The 19,854-nt window shown below is 45.6% G+C and overlaps 1 protein-coding gene and 1 non-coding gene across 5 annotated transcripts in view; one reads left to right on the top strand and one right to left on the bottom strand.

The window, feature by feature from the left end:
* fancm (FA complementation group M) overlaps positions 1-19,854 on the top strand; it is a 75,006-nt gene that overhangs the window by 35,704 nt on the left and 19,448 nt on the right. For 3 of the 4 annotated variants that reach the window (XM_071327045.1, XM_071327043.1, XM_071327042.1), the window contains exons 5-13: positions 1,973-2,104; positions 2,444-2,576; positions 2,687-2,776; positions 3,192-3,290; positions 3,679-3,857; positions 4,462-4,668; positions 6,227-6,482; positions 7,684-7,835; positions 8,162-8,320. In XM_071327045.1, coding sequence (XP_071183146.1) covers positions 1,973-2,104; positions 2,444-2,576; positions 2,687-2,776; positions 3,192-3,290; positions 3,679-3,857; positions 4,462-4,668; positions 6,227-6,482; positions 7,684-7,835; positions 8,162-8,320 — 1,407 coding nt within the window. The remainder of the gene's footprint in view (positions 1-1,972; positions 2,105-2,443; positions 2,577-2,686; positions 2,777-3,191; positions 3,291-3,678; positions 3,858-4,461; positions 4,669-6,226; positions 6,483-7,683; positions 7,836-8,161; positions 8,321-19,854) is intronic. The other variant, XM_071327044.1, reaches the window with a different exon arrangement.
* trnas-uga (transfer RNA serine (anticodon UGA)) lies at positions 9,369-9,445 on the bottom strand. Its single transcript has one exon. It is a non-coding gene; the product is annotated as a tRNA-Ser (tRNA).

The following is a 19,854-nucleotide window of genomic DNA, read 5'->3' as shown; positions in this document are numbered from 1 at the left end:
TGGTAGCGCCTCCATGCTCTGGACACTACGCTGACAGACACAGCAAACCTTCTTGCCACAACTCGCATTGATGTGCCATCCTGGATGAGCTGCACTACCTGAGCCACTTGTGTGGGTTGTAGACTCCGTCTCATGCTACCACTAGAGTGAAAGCACCGCCAGCATTCAAAAGTGACCAAAACATCAGCCAGGAAGCATAGGAACTGAGAAGTGGTCTGTGGTCACCACCTGCAGAACCACTCCTTTATTGGGGGTGTCTTGCTAATTGCCTATAATTTCCACCTGTTGTCTATTCCATTTGCACAACAGCATGTGAAATTTATTGTCAATCAGTGTTGCTTCCTAAGTGGATAGTTTGATTTCACAGAAGTGTGATTGACTTGGAGTTACATTGTGTTGTTTAAGTGTTCCCTTTATTTTTTTGAGCAGTGTATATTGATATATTTCTTAATTCTGTTCTTTTTACTTTTTGAGTAGGTGCGTATGGTTTTCTCTGTATTATTACTGCACTGTTGGAGTTAGAAATACAAGCATTTCCCTGCACCTGCGATAACATCTGCAAATCTGTTTTACGCGACCAATAAACTTTGATTTGATTCGAAATCTGACCCTGGCCCTGTTGAAAAGGTAGATGGGCCAGTTTGTCACGAGGGGTTGATTTTCATTTGATCCCCTAATCCCTTTATGTAATGGTTTGTGGAAAAGCCTATTTGAAGCATTCAAAGGCTTCGGTCCCAGCTGGCACACGTCTCCACAGTGCCCAGTGCTAGATTACAAACCCATCGCTCCATTAGAACCCTCAGAAATAAGACCTCATTCATTTACATTTGTGCCCCATTACTTACATTAATATCTCATTTCAATTGTGATTGTGAATGTGCTGATAATAAAGGCCTATGATCTGCAGTGTTCATTAGGCGCCAAACAAGTGACTAGGTACCCCCCTTTCCCTAATGAACACGACCCAGGTGTCATTGTTGAATTGTGGCATCTGGGAAAGTTTTGATATTTTATTTCTAAGCATTAGATTGATTGTGTTAGCGAGAATAGACCTAAATCAAACCAATCCCCCAAAATGGCTTTTTGATTTTCGGATTTGGGAAGAGCGAGTTTTGAGTCCAGCCATTGAAAGATTGAACAACTTAATTTAGAGTCATCTTCATGCCTGCTGGATTGTACAACTCGAATCAAATTGTATTTGTCACATGCGCTGAATTTACAGTTTTAATTTACCTTAGTGAAATGCTTACTTACAAGCCCTTAACCAACAATGCAGTTTTAAGAAAATACCAAAAAATAAAAGTCAGAAATAAAAGTAACAAATAATTAAAGAGCATCAGTAAAATAACAACAGCGAGGCTATATACAGGGGGTACCGGTACAGAGTCAATGTGCGGGGGCACCGGTTAGTCGAGGTAATATGTACATGTAGGTACATTATTAGAAGCCTCTTGGACCTAGACTTGGCGCTCCTGTACCGCTTGCCGTGCGATAGCAGAGAAAACAGTCTGACTACTATGTCCAATCGGTTGAAATCCTCACCTTGATTGGGAGAAATCCTCCCTAATGTGTTTGTCTTGTGTGTGGCAAAAATATCTTTGTTTGGTATCTATCTAATATGCTTTTGCGACGTAAAAGGTCCCTGGAATTAATGTGAATAGCGACTTATGTGAATCGAGGACTCCATACAAAGCATTATTTTCTTAATTTTCTTCCATACCAGCCTATAGTTGACTTATCTTATTCTGAATAGTTGCAGTCACACTGGTTCCAGGGCTTCCTGTTGGAGACTTCAATCTCCTGCTGGGAAGATTACAGGATATGAATATTGTGGCCACAAAAAAATGTAAATAAAATCTGCCTCGCTCTGAAATGGGGAACAGATAATTGCAGAGCCTTCTTCGGTTTTGTGTTGCGTTTGTTGAAATAGGCGCTCAACTTATCCTGTCTGTGTCGCCCATTGTTGTTCAAGGTACTGGAACGGTTCACGGGCCGTCTGATCCAGAACAGGGCGATGTCTCACCGCGACTTGCACTCCCTCACCAAGTACCAGCTCATCCTGGCCCGGGAACAGTTCCGCAAGAACCCTCCGCCCCACGTCACGGTGCGGTATACACACGGACGTATGCAGGCACACAGTGCCACCACACACACACACACACACACACACACACAGAGAAAGGCATTCCTTGACTTACACTATACTTTTAATAACTTTATGAACATTTTGTAATACACAGCCAACCAATGCTCATCTTTTTTGGAGCAGGAATGTCCTCAGAGTAACCCCTATTAATTTTCTTCTATGATCAATCAACACGTTGCTGTTTTGCGATGGAAATCCAATGGCAAATTGACTTGCAAATCGATGTCAAGTTATGTCTTGCTGTCAAATTAAGTCAAGCGACACACGTTAAGCCTATCTTTGTGGTCCTGTTAACAGAGGGCTCAGCAAGGGGCTCTGGAGGGGGACTTTGCTCTGTGTATCAGCCTGTACCATGGCTACGAGCTGTTGCTCCAAATGGGCCTGCGCTCCCTCTTCCTCTATGTCCAGGGCATCATGGATGGCACCAAAGGTAGGTAGGAGGCACCTCCCTACGCGCGCACGCACACTCACTCACTCACGCACTCTGTAAGTGATAGCTAGCATTCTGCTCAGGTGATTTCTCTGTTTATGCCAACTCAGAGAAGTCTCGAGCCAGGAACGAGCTACAGCGCAACGCCACCTTCATGGACCTGTACCAGGAGATGGAGGCCGTGTTTGTAAAGCCCACCGGTAGGATAAAGTTCCTACAGTTTTTGAAGCCACATAATAACACTTTATTTTACAGCCAGGAGCCTGGTTAAAGCTGGTACTTTCCTGGTATTTACATGGTGAATACTAAGAAACTGTGGTAACAATAAGTACCAAAAAATACTTACCTCAAAGAATTCAACATAATTTGGTAACTACCTGGTACCAAATGGTGCATAGTGATGTTTGTGTCAACGAATCTCAAAGAAACCGGAGTGTAATTATTACGCAATTATTAGTCGAGTACTGTTGTAACAAGTCATTTTTTAAATAACTACCTGTTCAACAGCTGGCTGTAAAAAAAACAACAACGCTTCTCCTAATTGTGAATGTTTATTATGGAGGGTGTCGTGGGCCCTGACTGACCTGATTGCCGTGTATTGCGCTTTCCTTCCAGGCCCCGAGGTGCCCTTCATCTACAGCCACCCCAAACTGCAGAAGCTGGAGGAGGTAGTGCTAGGGCACTTTAAAACATGGGCTGAGAGCTCCGGCGCTGGTAATTTACTCTCTTGTTAGTAGCAACTAACTGCACTCGACTCTTAGCGATGACTCATCCTTTTAAGATATTTAACTAGAGCCGAATTAAACAGCAGGAATGAATGACATGGTTAAAGTCAGTGTGCTCCAGATGTTGTTATTCCGTATTTGCGTGGAGTGGTAGCAGATGCACTTAACAAGCAGTTGATCGGTTGTAAGAGCGCACACACGCACGCACTGAGGAAGGCACTAACCGAATGTATGCTGTGTGTATTTCAGTAGGAAATGTTGCCTAAAAGGAAATTTAAGACATATACTTAATTTACAACGACATGAAGTGAGCCGTGGTTCCCCCTTTTCATTGGTTGCAAGTAACCTCTTTTTCCTCTCCTCTTTGATTGGCCCAGGCTCTGGGCCCCAGGAAGTGAGCTCACGTGTGATGATCTTTTCGTCGTTCCGGGAGAGTGTGCAGGAGATTGCCGCCATGTTAAATCGCCACCTGCCCCTGGTCAAAGTCATGACCTTTATGGGCCAGGCCTCGGCAGGGAAGGGGGTCAAAGGGTTCACCCAGAAGGAGCAGCTGGAGGTAGAAACACTCTATGTTCTATCTGGAACCTAAAATGGTTATTCGATTGTTCACATGGAAGAACCCTTTGAAGAACTTTTTCACAGAGCGTCCTACCTGTAACCCAAAAGGGTTCTTCAAAGGATTTCCCCATGTGTACAGTCAAAGAACCCTTTTGGACCACCACCTTCAGTACATAGGCCTGTGTGTATTTATTGATGCAAACAAAGTACAGTATATATTCACGTGTGTGTGTGTGTGTGTGTGTGTGTGTGTGTGTGTGTGTGTGTGTGTGTGTGTGTGTGTGTGTGTGTGTGTGTGTGTGTGTGTGTGTGTGTGTGTGTGTGTGTGTGTGTGTGTGTGTGTGTGTGTGTGTGTGTGTGTGTGTGTGCAAATATGGTCATTCAGCACCATTCACTGACTCATATTCAGTATTTGTGGCCCTGACCCATGCTGGAATCGATTCCACAACCCTCATGTTGCTATCACCATGCTCTTACCCACCAAATCATTAGAACCACATGACTTGACAGCACAGACATACATGTTTGTGATTGACTTCACATACAGGCACAGTGAAAATATCTGTCATCCTGATAAAAATGTATCGATTTCTGTACCGAAGGTGATGCGGAGATTTCGGGAGGGGGGCTTCAACACCCTGGTGTCCACCTGCGTGGGCGAGGAGGGGCTGGACATAGGCGAGGTGGACCTCATTGTGTGCTTCGACGCCCAGAAGAGTCCCATCCGCCTGGTTCAGCGCATGGGCCGCACCGGACGCAAACGCCAGGGCCGCATAGTGGTCATCTTGGCCGAGGGACGAGAGGAGAGAGTGAGCAACAACTCCTGCCTTTGGAATCTTAGGAATGGTCCCACATCTGTTTTGTGCTGTACCTCTATGGTCATTCCTATGATTGTTGTCATGCCAAATGTGTTTATGTTTGGCATGACAATTAACATAGGGGTTAGCAAGACGGCACTAGGACCAGGTCAATGGAATGTCCTTATTTTTTTCTCCATCATATTTATTTAGACAGTTGAATAGAGAGGGGGAGACTGAGGTACAAAGTGTGCTCCAGACCCAGCTGTGTTTCCACTCTTTCAGAATACCAAATTCCACAACCCCCAACCGGCCCCATCTTTTGTGTCTGACGGCTTTTGGCCCTGGAGTCACTGTCTAGTGTTTACAAGTGTCTGGCTCCTTCCCAGGCATCTCACCGTTCTTATATTGGTTCCCTTTGTTATGCGAAGATAGACCAAACATCCTCGTTACCTGGCACTGCTTTAAGAATCCACGCTTCTCCTGTTTTGTCACACATTGATCAACCGCCAAAACAGTTGCTCTACGGTTGCCTCGAGAATGAACAGGTACAGTGCCATCAGAAAGTATTCATACTCATTGACTTATTCCCCATTTTGTTGTGTTACAGCCTGAATTCAATATGGATAAAAAAAATATATATATAAATCCTCTCGCCCATCTACACACAATACCTCATAATCGTGAAAACATGTTTTTAGAAGTTTGTGTTGTATTGGATTTGCCCCAAACATAACAGTTTGCATTTAGGACTAAAAGTTAATTGCTTTGCCACATTTTTTTGCATTACTAATTCAGTACCTTGTTGCAAACAGGATGCATGTTTTGGAATGTTTCTTATTCTGTACAGGCTTCCTTCTTTTCACTCTGTCAATTAGGTTAGTATTGTGGAGTATCTACAATGTTGTTGATCCATCCTTAGTTTTCTCCTTTCACAGCCATTCAACTCTGTTTTAAAGTCACCATTGGCCGTATGGTGAAATCCCTTAGTTAGGAAGGACGCCTGTATCCTTGTAGTGACTGGGTGTATGGATACATCTTACAAAGTGTAATTAACTGCAACATTCTCAAAGGGATATTCAATGTCTTCTTTTTTTTATTTTTACCCATCTATCAATAGATGCCCGTCTTTGTGAGGCATTGGAAAACCTCCTGGTCTTTGTGGTTGAATCTGTGTTAGAAATTCACTGCTTGACTGAGGGATCTTACAGATAATTGTATGTGTGGGGTACAGAGATGAGGTAGTCATTAAAAAGGTCATGTTAGACACTATTATTGCACACAAAGTGAGTCCATGCAACTTATTATGTGACTTGTTAAGCAAATCACTTGCACATTATCGGGTATTGTGTGTAGGCCAGTGACGACAAATCAAAAAATTCATACATTTTAAATTCAGGCTGTAACACAACAAAATGTGGAAAAAGTGTGAATACTCTCTGAATGCATTGTAGGCATGAAATAGCTTTAAATAATCTTGACTACGTTTTGAAACGCTCTTCGTTTGAGTGCGGACCCCCTAATCTGCGGCCACCAACTCTTTGTCGGACATCTTTTGTTTTACCCTCAGACCTACAACCAGAGCCAGAGCAACAAGCGCAGTGTGTACAAGTCTATCGTGGGGAACAGCCACAGATTCCACATGTTCCCCAGCAACCCCCGCATGCTGCCCGACGGGGTGCACCCCGCCCTGCACAAGATGCACATCACCTGTGGCCAGTTTGACCACCGGGAGAGCAGCGGGCGGCTCTCCGGGGGTTGGAGGGGGCGCAGGTCCCACTCCTTGGAGGGCCGACGTGAGTCCCTTATTCTTCCGCATGGTCTAGGTAAGAGAGGCTGGGGCTCTTGGTATGTCTGTGATTGAATCGAACCGACAGCAGACTCTCATAGATAATAGTCTTGGTGTTGTTATCACCGTGCTCCAAATATATTTGGCCATCTTGTCCAGAGCAGAGCAATGTTTGCATTTAACTAAATATTTTTCATTTGACATACACTACTGTTCAAAAGTTTGGGGTCACTTAGAAATGTCCTTGCTTTTGAAAGAAAAAATAAATAAATTGTCCATTAAAATAACATAAAATTGATCAGAAATAGAGTGTAGACATTGTTAATGTTGTATATGACTATTGTAGCTGGAAACAGCTGATTTTAAATGGAATATCTACATAGGCGTACAGAGGTCAATTATCAGCAACCATCACTCCTGTGTTCCAATGGCACGTTGTGTTAGCTAATCCAAGTTTATCATTTTAAAACGCTAATTGATCATTAGAAAACCCTTTTGCAATTATGTTAGCACAGCTGAAAACGGTTGTGCTGATTTAAAGAAGCAATACATCTGACCTTCTTTAGATTAGTTGAGTATCTGGAGCATCAGCATTTGCGGGTTCGATTACAGGCTCAAAATGGCCAGAAAGAACTTTCTTCTGAAAATCGTCAGTCTATTCTTGTTCTGAGAAATGAAGGCTATTCCGTGCGAGAATTGCCAAGAAACTGAAGATCTCGTACAACGTTGTGTACTACTCCCTTCACAGAACAGCTCAAACTGGCTCTAACTAGAATAGAAAGAGGAGTGGGAGGCCCCGGTGCACAACTGAGCAAGAGGACAAGTACATTAAAGTGTCTAGTTTGAGAAACAGACTCCTCACAAATGCTCAACTGGCATCTTCATTAAATAGTACCCGCAAAACACCAGTCTCAATGTCAACAGTGAAGAGGCGACTCCAGGATGCTGGCCTTCAAGGCAGAGTTCCTTTGTCCAGTGTCTGTGTTCTTTTGCCCATCTTAATCTTTTATTTTTATTGGCCAGTCTGAGATATGGCTTTTTCTTGGCAACTCTGCCTAGAAGGCCAGCATCCCGTAGTCGCCTCTCGTAGTCGCCCCCAAACTTTTGAACGGTAGTGTATGTATTGGCTCTCCATATACCTGTATTGTAAGCTTTTGTAACAGTTGAAAGACAGACAACGGGCCTCTCTCAGCTTTGGAGTATAAAGGCGGTTTCCCCCTTGTGTTTTAATGATCCAGTCGGGCACCAGGAGAGTGTGAAGAAGGATGGCTTCCTTAGCCCCTCTGAGCTCACTCACTGGGAGTCTACGATGAAACTGGGGGAGGGGGAGGCTCCACCCATTCTGAGACGGTCCCGCTTCCTCTCAAAACAGGAAGGCTCGCCACCTCGGGTGAGTCATGGGTTAAATTCTTGCACAGATCAAACACACACACACACATTGTATGCACGTATTATTTTATTTTATTTAACCTTTATGTAACTAGGCAGGTCAGTTAAGAACAAATTCTTATTTACAATGACGGCTAGGGAACAGTGTGTTAACTTCCTTGTTCAGGGGTAGAACGACAGATTTTTACCTTGTCAGCTCGGGGATTCGATCCACCAACCTTTCGGTTACTGGCCCAACGCGCTAACCACTAGGCTACCTGCTGCCCCATTATCTCTTTGGATAATATCTGCTAAGTGGTATATTTTATGATTATGTTGTGGCTGTAGGTGGAGCCGCCCTCCAGCGGGCCAACCAGGGAGCTGTCTCTGTGGGAGTGGAGACACTGGCAGAACCAGCCCTTCCCCACTCACATTGTGGACCACTCCAACCGCTGCCACCACTTCACCAAGGTCATGGAGCTCATTGACGGCCTGCGCCAGGAAGAGGTGAGAGGGAGGGCAACCTGAGAGGGGGTCATCCATCTACCCATCCATGTACAGTTGAAGTCGGAAGTTTACATACACCTTAGCCAAATACATTTCATCTCAGTTTTTCACAATTCCTGACATTTAATCCTAGTAAAAATTCCCATTCTTAGATCAGTTAGGATCAGAATAATAGTAGAGAGAATGATTTATTTCAGCTTTTATTTCTTTCATCACATTACCAATGGGTCAGAAGTTTACATACACTCAATTAGTATTTGGTAGCATTGCCGTTAAATTGTATAACTTGGGTCAAACATTTCGGGTAGCCTTCCACAAGCTTCCCCCAATAAGTTGGGTGAATATGGGCCCATTCCTCCTGACAGAGCTGGTGTAACAGTCAGGTTTGTGGGCCTCCTTGCTCGCACACGCTTTTTCAGTTCTTCCCACAAATTGTCTATAGGATTGAGTTCAGGGCTTTGTGATGGCCACTCCAATACCTTGACATTGTTGTCCTTAAGCCATTTTGCCACAACTTTGGAAGTATGCGTGGGGTCATTGTCCATTTGGAAGACCGATTTGCGACCAAGCTTTAACTTCCTGACTGATGTCTTGAGATATTGCTTCAATATATCCACATAAACATCCAGCGCCGACAGAAATGGCCGCTTCGCGTTCTTAGGAAACTATACAGTATTTTTTATTTTATTATTATTTCTTACACTGTTACCCCAGGAAATCTTAAGTTTTATAACATACAGCCGGGAGGAACTATTGGATATAAGAGCAACGTCAACTTACTGTCACGCCCTGACCTTAGAGAGACGTTTTATTTCTCTATTTGGTTAGGTCAGGATGTGATGTGGGGTGGGCATTCTATGTTTTGTGTTTCTATGTTTTGGCCGGGTATGGTTCTCAATCAGGGACAGCTGTATATCGTTGTCTCTGATTGGGAATCATACTTAGGCAGTCTTTTTTCCTTTTGTATTTTACATTTACATTTAGGTCATTTAGCAGACGCTCTTATCCAGAGCGACTTACAAATTGGAAAGTTCATACATATTCATCCTGGTCCCCCCGTGGGGAATGAACCCACAACCCTGGCGTTTCAAGCGCCATGCTCTACCAACTGAGCCACACGGAACCGCTGTGTCAGATTTCAAAAAAGCTTTACGGAAAAAGCACACCATGCAATAATCTGAGTACGGTACTCAGACACAAAAACAAGCTATACAGGTACCTGCCATGTTGTGGAGTCAACAGAAGTCAGAAATAGCATTATAAATATTCACTTACCTTTGATCTTCATCAGAATGCACTCCCAGGATTCCCAGTTCCACAATAAATGTTAGTTATGTTCGATAAAGTACATCATTTATGTCCAAATACCTCCTTTTTGTTCGCATTTAGTACACAAATCCAAACTCAGGAAGCGTGGGCAAGTCCAGGCGAAAGTTCAGACGAAAAGTCATTACAGTTCGTAGAAACATGTCAAACGAAGTATAGAATCAATCTTTAGGATGTTTTTATCATAAATCTTCAATAATGTTTCAACCGGAGAAATCCTCTGTAGAAATGCAATGGAACGCAGCTAACTCTCACGGGAGCTTGCGAGACTGAGCTCGTGGCACTCTGTCAGACCCCTGACTCAAACAGTTCTCATTCCCCCCTCCTTCACAGTAGAAGCATCAATCAGACTGTTGACATCTAGTGGAAGACTGTTGACATCTAGTGGAAGCCTTAGGAAGTGCAATATGACCCCATAGACACTGTATATTCGATAAGCGATGACTTAAAAAAACAACAAACCTCAGATTTCCCACTTCCTGGTTGGATTTCTTCTCAGGTTTTTGCCTGCCATATGAGTTCTGTTATACTCACAGACATCATTCAAACAGTTTTAGAAACTTCAGAGTGTTTTCTATCCAAATCTACGAATGCTATGCATATCTTAGCTTCTGGGCCTGAGTAGCAGGCAGTTTACTCTGGGCACCTTATTCATCCAAGCTACTCAATACTGCCCCCAGCCATAAGAAGTTAAGGCTGACTGACTCAGCTTATTCAGAGGGTCGATGACATTAGCCAGGGCTTAGTTACATGGCCTAAATCGTAAAGGCCTTTGCATTCGTTCTTTCACTTGCGCTGCTTTCCTCTCCCCTCCTGCCCTCACCTTTAAAACCAATGACCGGGACAACGCAAAAAAAACAACTCAATTTCAAAGGGAAATGTTTTTTTGTTTATAAAAAAAACGATCCCTTTTCATTTGAAGACCTCTCTGTGTGAGTCGGTGCACACACGCAGCCATGCTGCGTTTTTCATTTTCCTGTCTCCCCCCTTTTTTATTTTCCTTTATGATGAGGAGAGAGGGAGACACAGAGCAGGCAGACAGGCTGTCTCTCCCTCGCTTTTCTCAGAATTATTACGTTTCTCAGAATTATAAGCCCAGGAAGCACTAAGTAGGCCAGCCCTGGGTGACCTAGATATGCACGAGCTAGGAAGAGCAGAGAGTGAGCAGTGAAAGAGATGGGGAGCCTGACACCCTGTTGCCTCTGTGATGAACATAGAGGGGCCTGTCCACTCCAAACCAGCGGTGTTTGGTTTGTTTTCCCTTACCAATGAACACCAGAGGGGTTTGGCCGTCGCTATGGAACGGGATGAACTCGGGATTGGATTTCATTTCAATTTACTAGACTGGGCGGGCGGTCGCCTGGGAATCGCAGCTCAGCACCACTCATGTAAATTGTGAACCCAAACAATGTGAACCCAATGATCAAATTGTGGTCCAATGTTTTATATTAATGTTCCAGTTTACACTGGCTTGTGGTTAATTTAATAATAACATGCACTCGATCAAATGGTTAATCGTTTGAGCGAAAGACCAAGAACATTGTCTGGTACACGGAAAGGGGAATTCAGTCCAGTGACCCAATTGCTCTCTCACCAGTGTTGAAATGATAATTGTGTTTCAGACGTTTGCAATGTGTTTTATCACGTCATCTGCTTCTGTCTGTCATTTACATTGGCGTTTATATTTGAATAGGTGAGTCATATCTAATGTTGGACTTTGAATTTCAAGGGGAATTCAGGATCAGATTGACTGCGCGTTTGCGCCAGTGCAAAATCTGATGTAACAAGGCAGTACTAACAAGTAAAATATGGGTTAAATAGGAATAGATGTTAAAGTGACATTTAAATTCCAAAATCACATCTCGTGAGATGTTTTCAGCCCTCAAAAGTAGTTTGATGTCAAGATGAATCCAGGTCTCAGACCGTCTGTTTTGTAGATCCAGCAAAATTCCACAAGCTCTAAAATGAATGGAAAAGATAGGCACCCTTCTGTAAATATGCAGTACAATTGCTTCGGGTGTTATTAAATCAGTTAAATACAATGCCTGATTGTGCTGCATGAAAGTTTTGAAGTGTGAAGCATAAACATTTGAGGGTGGGTAAATGTCTCCAGCCCCATCACTCAGTTGTCTACCAAAACAATGGCGGCACTGGTAGGGCTTCTGCTTTGTTGTTTGAATTTCAGATTGCCCGTTTATCTATAACCGCGTGCTTCAGTTGAAACAGACCCGCGCAAAGCGATCAGGCTGGTTTACAAGGCTAATGTATCACGGCCTCAATCTAACAAACACTAAAATGTCCTGTACGTTGTGTTCTCTAACCCCCCGCCGCGTTCTGTCTCCCTTAGCGTAGTTCACAACTGTCAATATAATTACATGTGTTTACCAAGAGGCGTGATCTACGATAACTCATAACTAGGCCACTTCCCCTTTTGAGATCCATCTATACCCTCAGAGTGCACACAGCCATGCAATCTCCATAGACAAGCATTGGCAGTAGAATGGCCTTACTGAAGCTCTGTGACTTTCAACCTGTACTGACCTCGCCTTCTGGATGGTAGCGGGGTGAACAGGCAGTGGCTCGGGTGGTTGTTGTCCTTGATGATCTTTTTGGCCTTCCTGTGACATCGGGTGGTGTAGGTGTCCTGGAGGGCAGGTAGTTTGCGCCCCGGTGATGCATTGTGCAGACCTCACTCCCCTCTGGAGAGCCTTACGTTTGTGGGCGGAGCAGTTGCCGTACCAGGTAGTGATATAGCCCGACAGGATGCTCTCGATTGTGCATCTGTAAAAGTTTGAGTGTTTTTGGTGACAAGCCAAATTTATTCAGCCTCCTGAGGTTGAAGAGGCGCTGTTGCGCCTTCTTCACCACGCTGTCTGTGTGGGTGGACCATTTCAGTTTGTCCGTGATGTGTACGCCGAGGAACTTAAAACTTTCCACCTTCTCCACTACTGTCCCGTCGATGTAGATAGGGGGGGTGCTCCCTCTGCTGTTTCCTGAAGTCCACGATCATCACGTCACCTGTGGAACTGGAGGCCAAAAAACTCTAGACCACCTTTACTCCACACGCAGACGCATACAAGCTCTCCCTCGCCCTCCATTTGGAAAATCTGACCAGAATTCTATCCTCCTGATTTTACAAGAACAAACTCAAACCGGAAGTACCAGTAACGCGCTCAATACTGAAGTGGTCTGATGAAGCGGATGTTAAACTACAGGACTCTTTTGCTTGCACAGACTGACTTTGAGGAGTTTTCCACATCAGTCACCGGCTTAATTAATAGGTGCATTGATGACGACGTCCCCACAGTGACCGTATGTACATATCCCAACCAGAAGCCATGGATTACAGGCAACATCTGCACTGAGCTAAAGGCTAGAACTGCTGCTTTCAAGGAGCGGAACACTAATCTGGACGCTTATCCACTACACCCTCCAACGAACCATCAAACAGGCAGAGCTTCAATACAGGACTAAGCCTACGCCGGCTCTGACACTCGTCGGATGTGGCAGGGCGTGCAAACTATCACAGATTACAAAGGGAAATCCAGCTCCGAGCTGCCCAGTGAAGCTAGCCTACCAGACGAGCTAAATGCCTTCTATGCTCGCTTCGAGGCAAGTAACACTGAACCATGCATGAGAGCACCAGCTTCTCCGGACGACTGTGTGATCACGCTGTACGTAGCCGTTGTGAGGTTAACATTCACAAGGCCGCAGGGCCAGATGGATTACCAGCACGCGTACTCAAAGCATTCACTGACCAGCTGGCAAGTGTCTTCACTGACATTTTCCCTGACCCAGTCTGTAATACCGACCATGTTTCAAAGAAACCACCATAGGTTACCTTGGCGTTCTTGGGCGCAGGGACTATCTAGATGTCTAGCACTCACATATGTAGCCGTCAATTGCTTTGAAAGGCTGGTCATGGCTCACATCAACACCATCATCCCAGACACCCTGGACCTCTATACCAGGCGGTGTCAAAGGAAGGCCCTAAATTGTTCAGACTCTATATACCCAAGCCATAAATTGTTCTCTCTGCTACCGCACGGCAAGTGGTACCGGAGTGCCAAGTCTGGCTCATGTACAGCTTCTACCCCCAAGCCATAAGACTGCTGAACAGTTAATGATTACTATAATGGCTACCTGGGATATGTGTTGATCCTCTTTATTTTGCACTGACTCTCTTGCACTGTTTCTATGCACACTCACAGGACTTTACCCACACACTCACATATACTACGCTGACACCCCAATATACACACACACACACACACACACACACACACACACACACACACACACACACACACACACACACACACACACACTTCCACTCTTCACAAATCTGTCGTTCTCCCCCTGAACAAGGCAGTTAACCCACTGTTCCTAGGCCGTCATTGAAAATAAGATTTTGTTCTTAACTGATTTGCCTAGTTAAATAAAGGTAAAATAAAAAACATGCGCTGCTGCTACTCTGTATATCATCTATCCTGATTGCCTAGTCACTTTCACCCTAACTAGAGTACATGTACATAATTACCTCAATTACCTCGTACCCCAGCACATTGACTTGACCGGGACTCCTTGTATATATCCTCATTATTGTTACTGTTTCCTTTTTTGTCAAATGTTTTATTATAATTGTTTTACTTTTTAACTCTACATTGTTGGGAAAGGGCTCATAAGTAAGCATTTCACGATAAAGTCTACACCTGTTGTATTCGGCGCATGTGACAAATAAAATGTGATTTGATTTTTTTATTATCTTAAATCGTACCCTTGCTGAAATGCCGGCATAACTTTATACCCCACCTTTCTCTTACACCTCGGTTTCCGGCGTCGAGTTCTGTTTTGCTCCCGCTAGTCCACTTTGGGCCCACTGTGTCTGGATCACTTGCAGGTCAGATACAGTGCCTTCAGAAAGTATTCACACCCCATGACTTTACTGCCTGAATTTAAAATGGATTAAATAAACTCAGCAAAAAAAGAAACGTCCTCTCACTGTCAACTGCGTTTATTTTGAGCAAACTTAACATGTCTCCCGGGTGGCGCAGGGCACTGCATCGCAGTGCTAGCTGCGCCACCAGAGTCTCTGGGTTCGCGCCCAGGCTGGGCTGGGTTCGCGCCCAGGCTCTGTCGCAGCCGGCCGCAACCGGGAGATCCGTGGGGCGACGCACAATTGGCATAGCGTCGTCCGGGTTAGGGAGGGTTTGGCCGGTAGGGAGGGTTTGGCCGGTAGGGATATCCTTGTCTCAGTATGTAAAAAATGTAATAAAATGTATGCACTCTACTGTAAGTCGCTCTGGATAAGAGCGTCTGCTAAATGACTAAAATGTAAATGTAATGTGTAAATATTTGTATGAACATAAGATTCAACAACTGAGACAAACTGAACAAGTTCCACAGATGTTACTAATAGAAATGGAATAATGTGTCCCTGAACAAAGGGGGGGGGGTCAAAATCAAAAGTAACAGTCAGTATCTGGTGTGGCCACCAGCTGCAGTAAGTATTGCAGCGCATCTCCTCCTCATGGACTGCATCAGATTTGCCAGTTCTTGCTGTGAGAAGTTACTCCACTCTTACACCAAGGCACCTGCAAGTTCCCAGACATTTCTGGGGGAATGACCCTAGCCCTCACCCTCCGATCCAACAGGTCCCAGACGTGCTCAATGGGATTGAGATCCGGGCTCTTCGCTGGCCATGGCAGAACACTGACATTCCTGTCTTGCAGGAAATCACGCACAGAACGAGCAGTATGGCTGGTGGCATTGTCATGCTGGAGGGTCATGTCAGGATGAGCCTGCAGGAAGGGTACCACATGAGGGAGGAGGATTTCTTCCCTGTAACGCACAGCGTTGAGATTGCCTGCAATGACAACAAGCTCAGTCCGATGATGCTGTGACACACTGCCCCAGACCATGACGGACCCTCCACCTCCAAATCGATCCCGCTCCAGAGTACAGGCCTCGGTGTAACGCTCATTCCTTTGACGATAAACGCGAATCCAACCATCACCCCTGGTGAGACAAAACTGCGACTCGTCAGTGAAGAGCACTTTTTGCCAGTCCTGTCTGTTCCAGCGACGGTGGGTTTGTGCCCATAGGCACAAACCCGCCGAGTTACACTTTCAGATTTAAGTCAAAACTGTATGGCAAGACCTGAAAATGGTTGTCGAGCAATGATCCTCAACCAATTTGACAGAGCTTGAAGAATTTTGAAAATAATGGGACATTTTGCACAATCCAGGTGTGCAAAGCTCTTAGACTTAACCAGAAACACTCACAGCTGTAACCGCTGCCAAAGGTGCTTTTACAAAGAATCAAGTCAGTGGTGTGAATACTATTCCTGTGTTTTAATTTTCAATACATTTGCTAAAATTTGTTTGTAGATGAGTGATTTAATCCATTTTGAATTCATGCTGTCACAACAATGTGGAATAAGTCAAGGGGTATTAATGCTTTCTGAAGGCACTGTACACAACATTAAAACATCAGGCTTGTTTAAGCATTAGCCGGCATTAGCCGTTTATTTGCCGCTGCTAGTAGCTTTTACCTTCTGCACAGACACCAGCCCTGTTATTAGCCTGGATATTACTCACCAATTTACCAGCATCGGACTGTCTCTCGACAACAACGCCGGATTCCTGCCGTAATCCCTGAGCCACTACTTCTGATCCTCACAGCTAGCTCGCAGCTAGCGCAGCTAGCGCCACTGCCACGAAGCTAGCACCAGTTAGCAAACACAATTCTACAATTCACAACCTCTCTTTCGCCATCCGGCTTGGATTCTCTGTCGACACGACCACGTCTGAGCAGACCCCCTCCGTCTGAGCAGACCACCCCCCGGGCTACTAACTTTAAACGCCGCGTGCTAGCTTAGTGGAGGCCTCCCTGCTCCATCTACGGCTGCCCCCTGGACACTATGATCACTTGGCTACATAGCTGATGCATGCTTGACTGTCCATTAATTCACAGTACTCCATTCTGTTTATTTGTGTTTTATCTGTCGGCTCTGTGCTTTAACTCAGGATCTGTGTGTAGTTAATCCGACCCTCTCTGCCTAGTCGTCGCCATTTTTACCTGTTGTTGCTGTGTTAGACTAGCACCCTGTTATTGCTGCTGTTATCTTACCTGTTGTTTTAGCTAGCTCTCCCAATCAAGACCTGCAATCACTTTATGCCTTATTGTATGTCTCTCTCAAATATCAATATGCCTTGCATACTGTTGTTCAGGCTAGTTATCATTATCATTGTTTTGGTTTGCAATGGACCCTGTAGTTCCACTCTCCGTACCTCTGACACCTCCTTTGTCCCACCCCCCACATGCGGTGACCTCACCCATTGAGACCAGCATGTCCAGAGATACAACCTCTCTTATCATCACCCAGTGCCTGGGCTTGCCTCCGCTGTACCCGCGCCCCACCATACCCCTGTCTGCACATTATGCCCAGAATCTATTCTACCACGCCCATAAATCTGCTCCTTTTATTCTTTGTCCCCAACGCTCTAGGCGACCAGTTTTGATAGCCTTTAGCCGCACCCTCATCCTACTACTCCTCTGTTCCTCGGGTGATGTGGAGGTAAACCCAGGCCCTGCATGTCCCCAGTCACCCTCATTTGTTGACTTCTGTGATCGAAAAAGCCTTGGCCTCATGCATGTCAACATCAGAAGCCTCCTCCCTAAGTTTGCCTTACTCACCGCTTTAGCACACTCTGCCAACCCTGATGTCCTTGCCGTGTCCGAATCCTGGCTTAGGAAGGCCACCAAAAATTCTGGGATTTCCATACCCAACTATAACACTTTCCGTCAAGATAGAACTGCCAAAGGGGGAGGAGTTGCAATCTACTGCAGAGATAGCCTGCAAAGTTCTGTCATACTTTCCAGGTCTATGCCCAAACAGTTCGAACTTCTAATTTTAAAAATTAATCTCTCCAGAAATAAGTCTCTCACTGTTGCCGCCTGCTACCGACCCCCCTCAGCTCCCAGCTGTGCCCTGGACACCATCTGTGAATTGATCGCTCCCCATCTAGCTTCAGAGTTTGTTCTGTTAGGTGACCTAAACTGGGATATGCTTAACACCCCGGCAGTCCTACAATCCAAGCTTGATGCCCTCAATCTCACACAAATCATCAAGGAACCCACCAGGTACAACCCTAAATCCGTAAACATGGGCACCCTAATAGACATTATCCTGACCAACCTGCCCTCCAAATACACCTCTGCTGTCTTCAATCAAGATCTCAGCGATCACTGCCTCATTGCCTGTATCCGCCACGGGTCCGCGGTCAAACGACCACCCCTCATCACTGTCAAACGCTCCCTAAAACACTTCTGCGAGCAGGCCTTTCTAATCGACCTGGCCCGGGTACCCTGGAAGGATATTGACCTCATCCCGTCAGTTGAGGATGCCTGGTCATTCTTTAAAAGTTACTTCCTCACCATATTAGACAAGCATGCTCCGTTCAAAAAATGCAGAACCAAGAACAGATATAGCCCTTGGTTCACTCCAGACCTGACTGCCCTCGACCAGCACAAAAACATCCTGTGGCGAACTGCAATAGCATCGAAGAGCCCCCGCGATATGCAACTGTTCAGGGAAGTCAGGAACCAATACACGCAGTCAGTCAGGAAAGCAAAGGCCAGCTTTTTCAAGCAGAAATTTGCATCCTGTAGCTCTAACTCCAAAAAGTTCTGGGATACTGTAAAGTCCATGGAGAACAAGAGCACCTCCTCCCAGCTGCCCACTGCACTGAGGCTAGGTAACTCGGTCACCACCGATAAATCCGTGATAATCGAAGACTTCAACAAGCATTTCTCAATGGCTGGCCATGCCTTCCTCCTGGCGACTCCAACCTTGGCCAACAGCCCCGCCCCCCCCGCTGCTACTCGCCCAAGCCTCCCCAGCTTCTCCTTTACCCAAATCCAGATAGCAGATGTTCTGAAAGAGCTGGAAAACCTGGACCCATACAAATCAGCTGGGCTTGACAATCTGGACCCCCTATTTCTGAAACTGTCCGCCGCCATTGTTGCACCCCCTATTACCAGCCTGTTCAACCTCTCCTTCGTATCATCTGAGATCCCCAAGGATTGGAAAGCTGCCGCGGTCATCCCCCTCTTCAAAGGGGGAGACACCCTGGACCCAAACTGTTACAGACCTATATCCATCCTGCCCTGCCTATCTAAGGTCTTCGAAAGCCAAGTCAACAAACAGATCACTGACCATCTCGACTCCCACCGTACCTTCTCCGCTGTGCAATCCGGTTTCCGAGCCGGTCACGGGTGCACCTCAGCCACGCTCAAGGTACTAAACGATATCATAACCGCCATCGATAAAAGACATTACTGTGCAGCCGTCTTCATCGACCTGGCCAAGGCTTTCGACTCTGTCAGTCACCATATTCTTATCGGCAGACTCAGTAGCCTCGGTTTTTCTAATGACTGCCTTGCCTGGTTCACCAACTACTTTGCAGACAGAGTTCAGTGTGTCAAATCGGAGGGCATGTTGTCCGGTCCTCTGGCAGTCTCTATGGGGGTACCACAGGGTTCAATTCTCGGGCCGACTCTTTTCTCTGTATACATCAATGATGTTGCTCTTGCTGCGGGCGATTCCCTGATCCACCTCTACGCAGACGACACCATTCTATATACTTCCGGCCCTTCCTTGGACACTGTGCTATCTAACCTCCAAACGAGCTTCAATGCCATACAACACTCCTTCCGTGGCCTCCAACTGCTCTTAAACGCTAGTAAAACCAAATGCATGCTTTTCAACCGTTCGCTGCCTGCACCCGCACGCCCGACTAGCATCACCACCCTGGACGGTTCCGACCTAGAATATGTGGACATCTATAAGTACCTAGGTGTCTGGCTAGACTGCAAACTCTCCTTCCAGACTCATATCAAACATCTCCAATCCAAAATCAAATCAAGAATCGGCTTTCTATTCCGCAACAAAGCCTCCTTCACTCACGCCGCCAAACTTACCCTAGTAAAACTGACTATCCTACCGATCCTCGACTTCGGCGATGTCATCTACAAAATAGCTTCCAATACTCTACTCAGCAAACTGGATGCAGTTTATCACAGTGCCATTCGTTTTGTTACTAAAGCACCTTATACGACCCACCACTGCGACCTGTATGCCCTAGTCGGCTGGCCCTCGCTACATGTTCGTCGTCAGACCCACTGGCTCCAGGTCATCTACAAGG

This window comes from Salvelinus alpinus, chromosome 9, assembly GCF_045679555.1.
Source record: "Salvelinus alpinus chromosome 9, SLU_Salpinus.1, whole genome shotgun sequence".
In the NCBI taxonomy this organism is placed as follows: domain Eukaryota; kingdom Metazoa; phylum Chordata; class Actinopteri; order Salmoniformes; family Salmonidae; genus Salvelinus; species Salvelinus alpinus.
The sequence above is the reverse complement of the archived record's forward strand: the minus strand, read 5'-3'. Positions and strand labels throughout refer to the sequence as shown.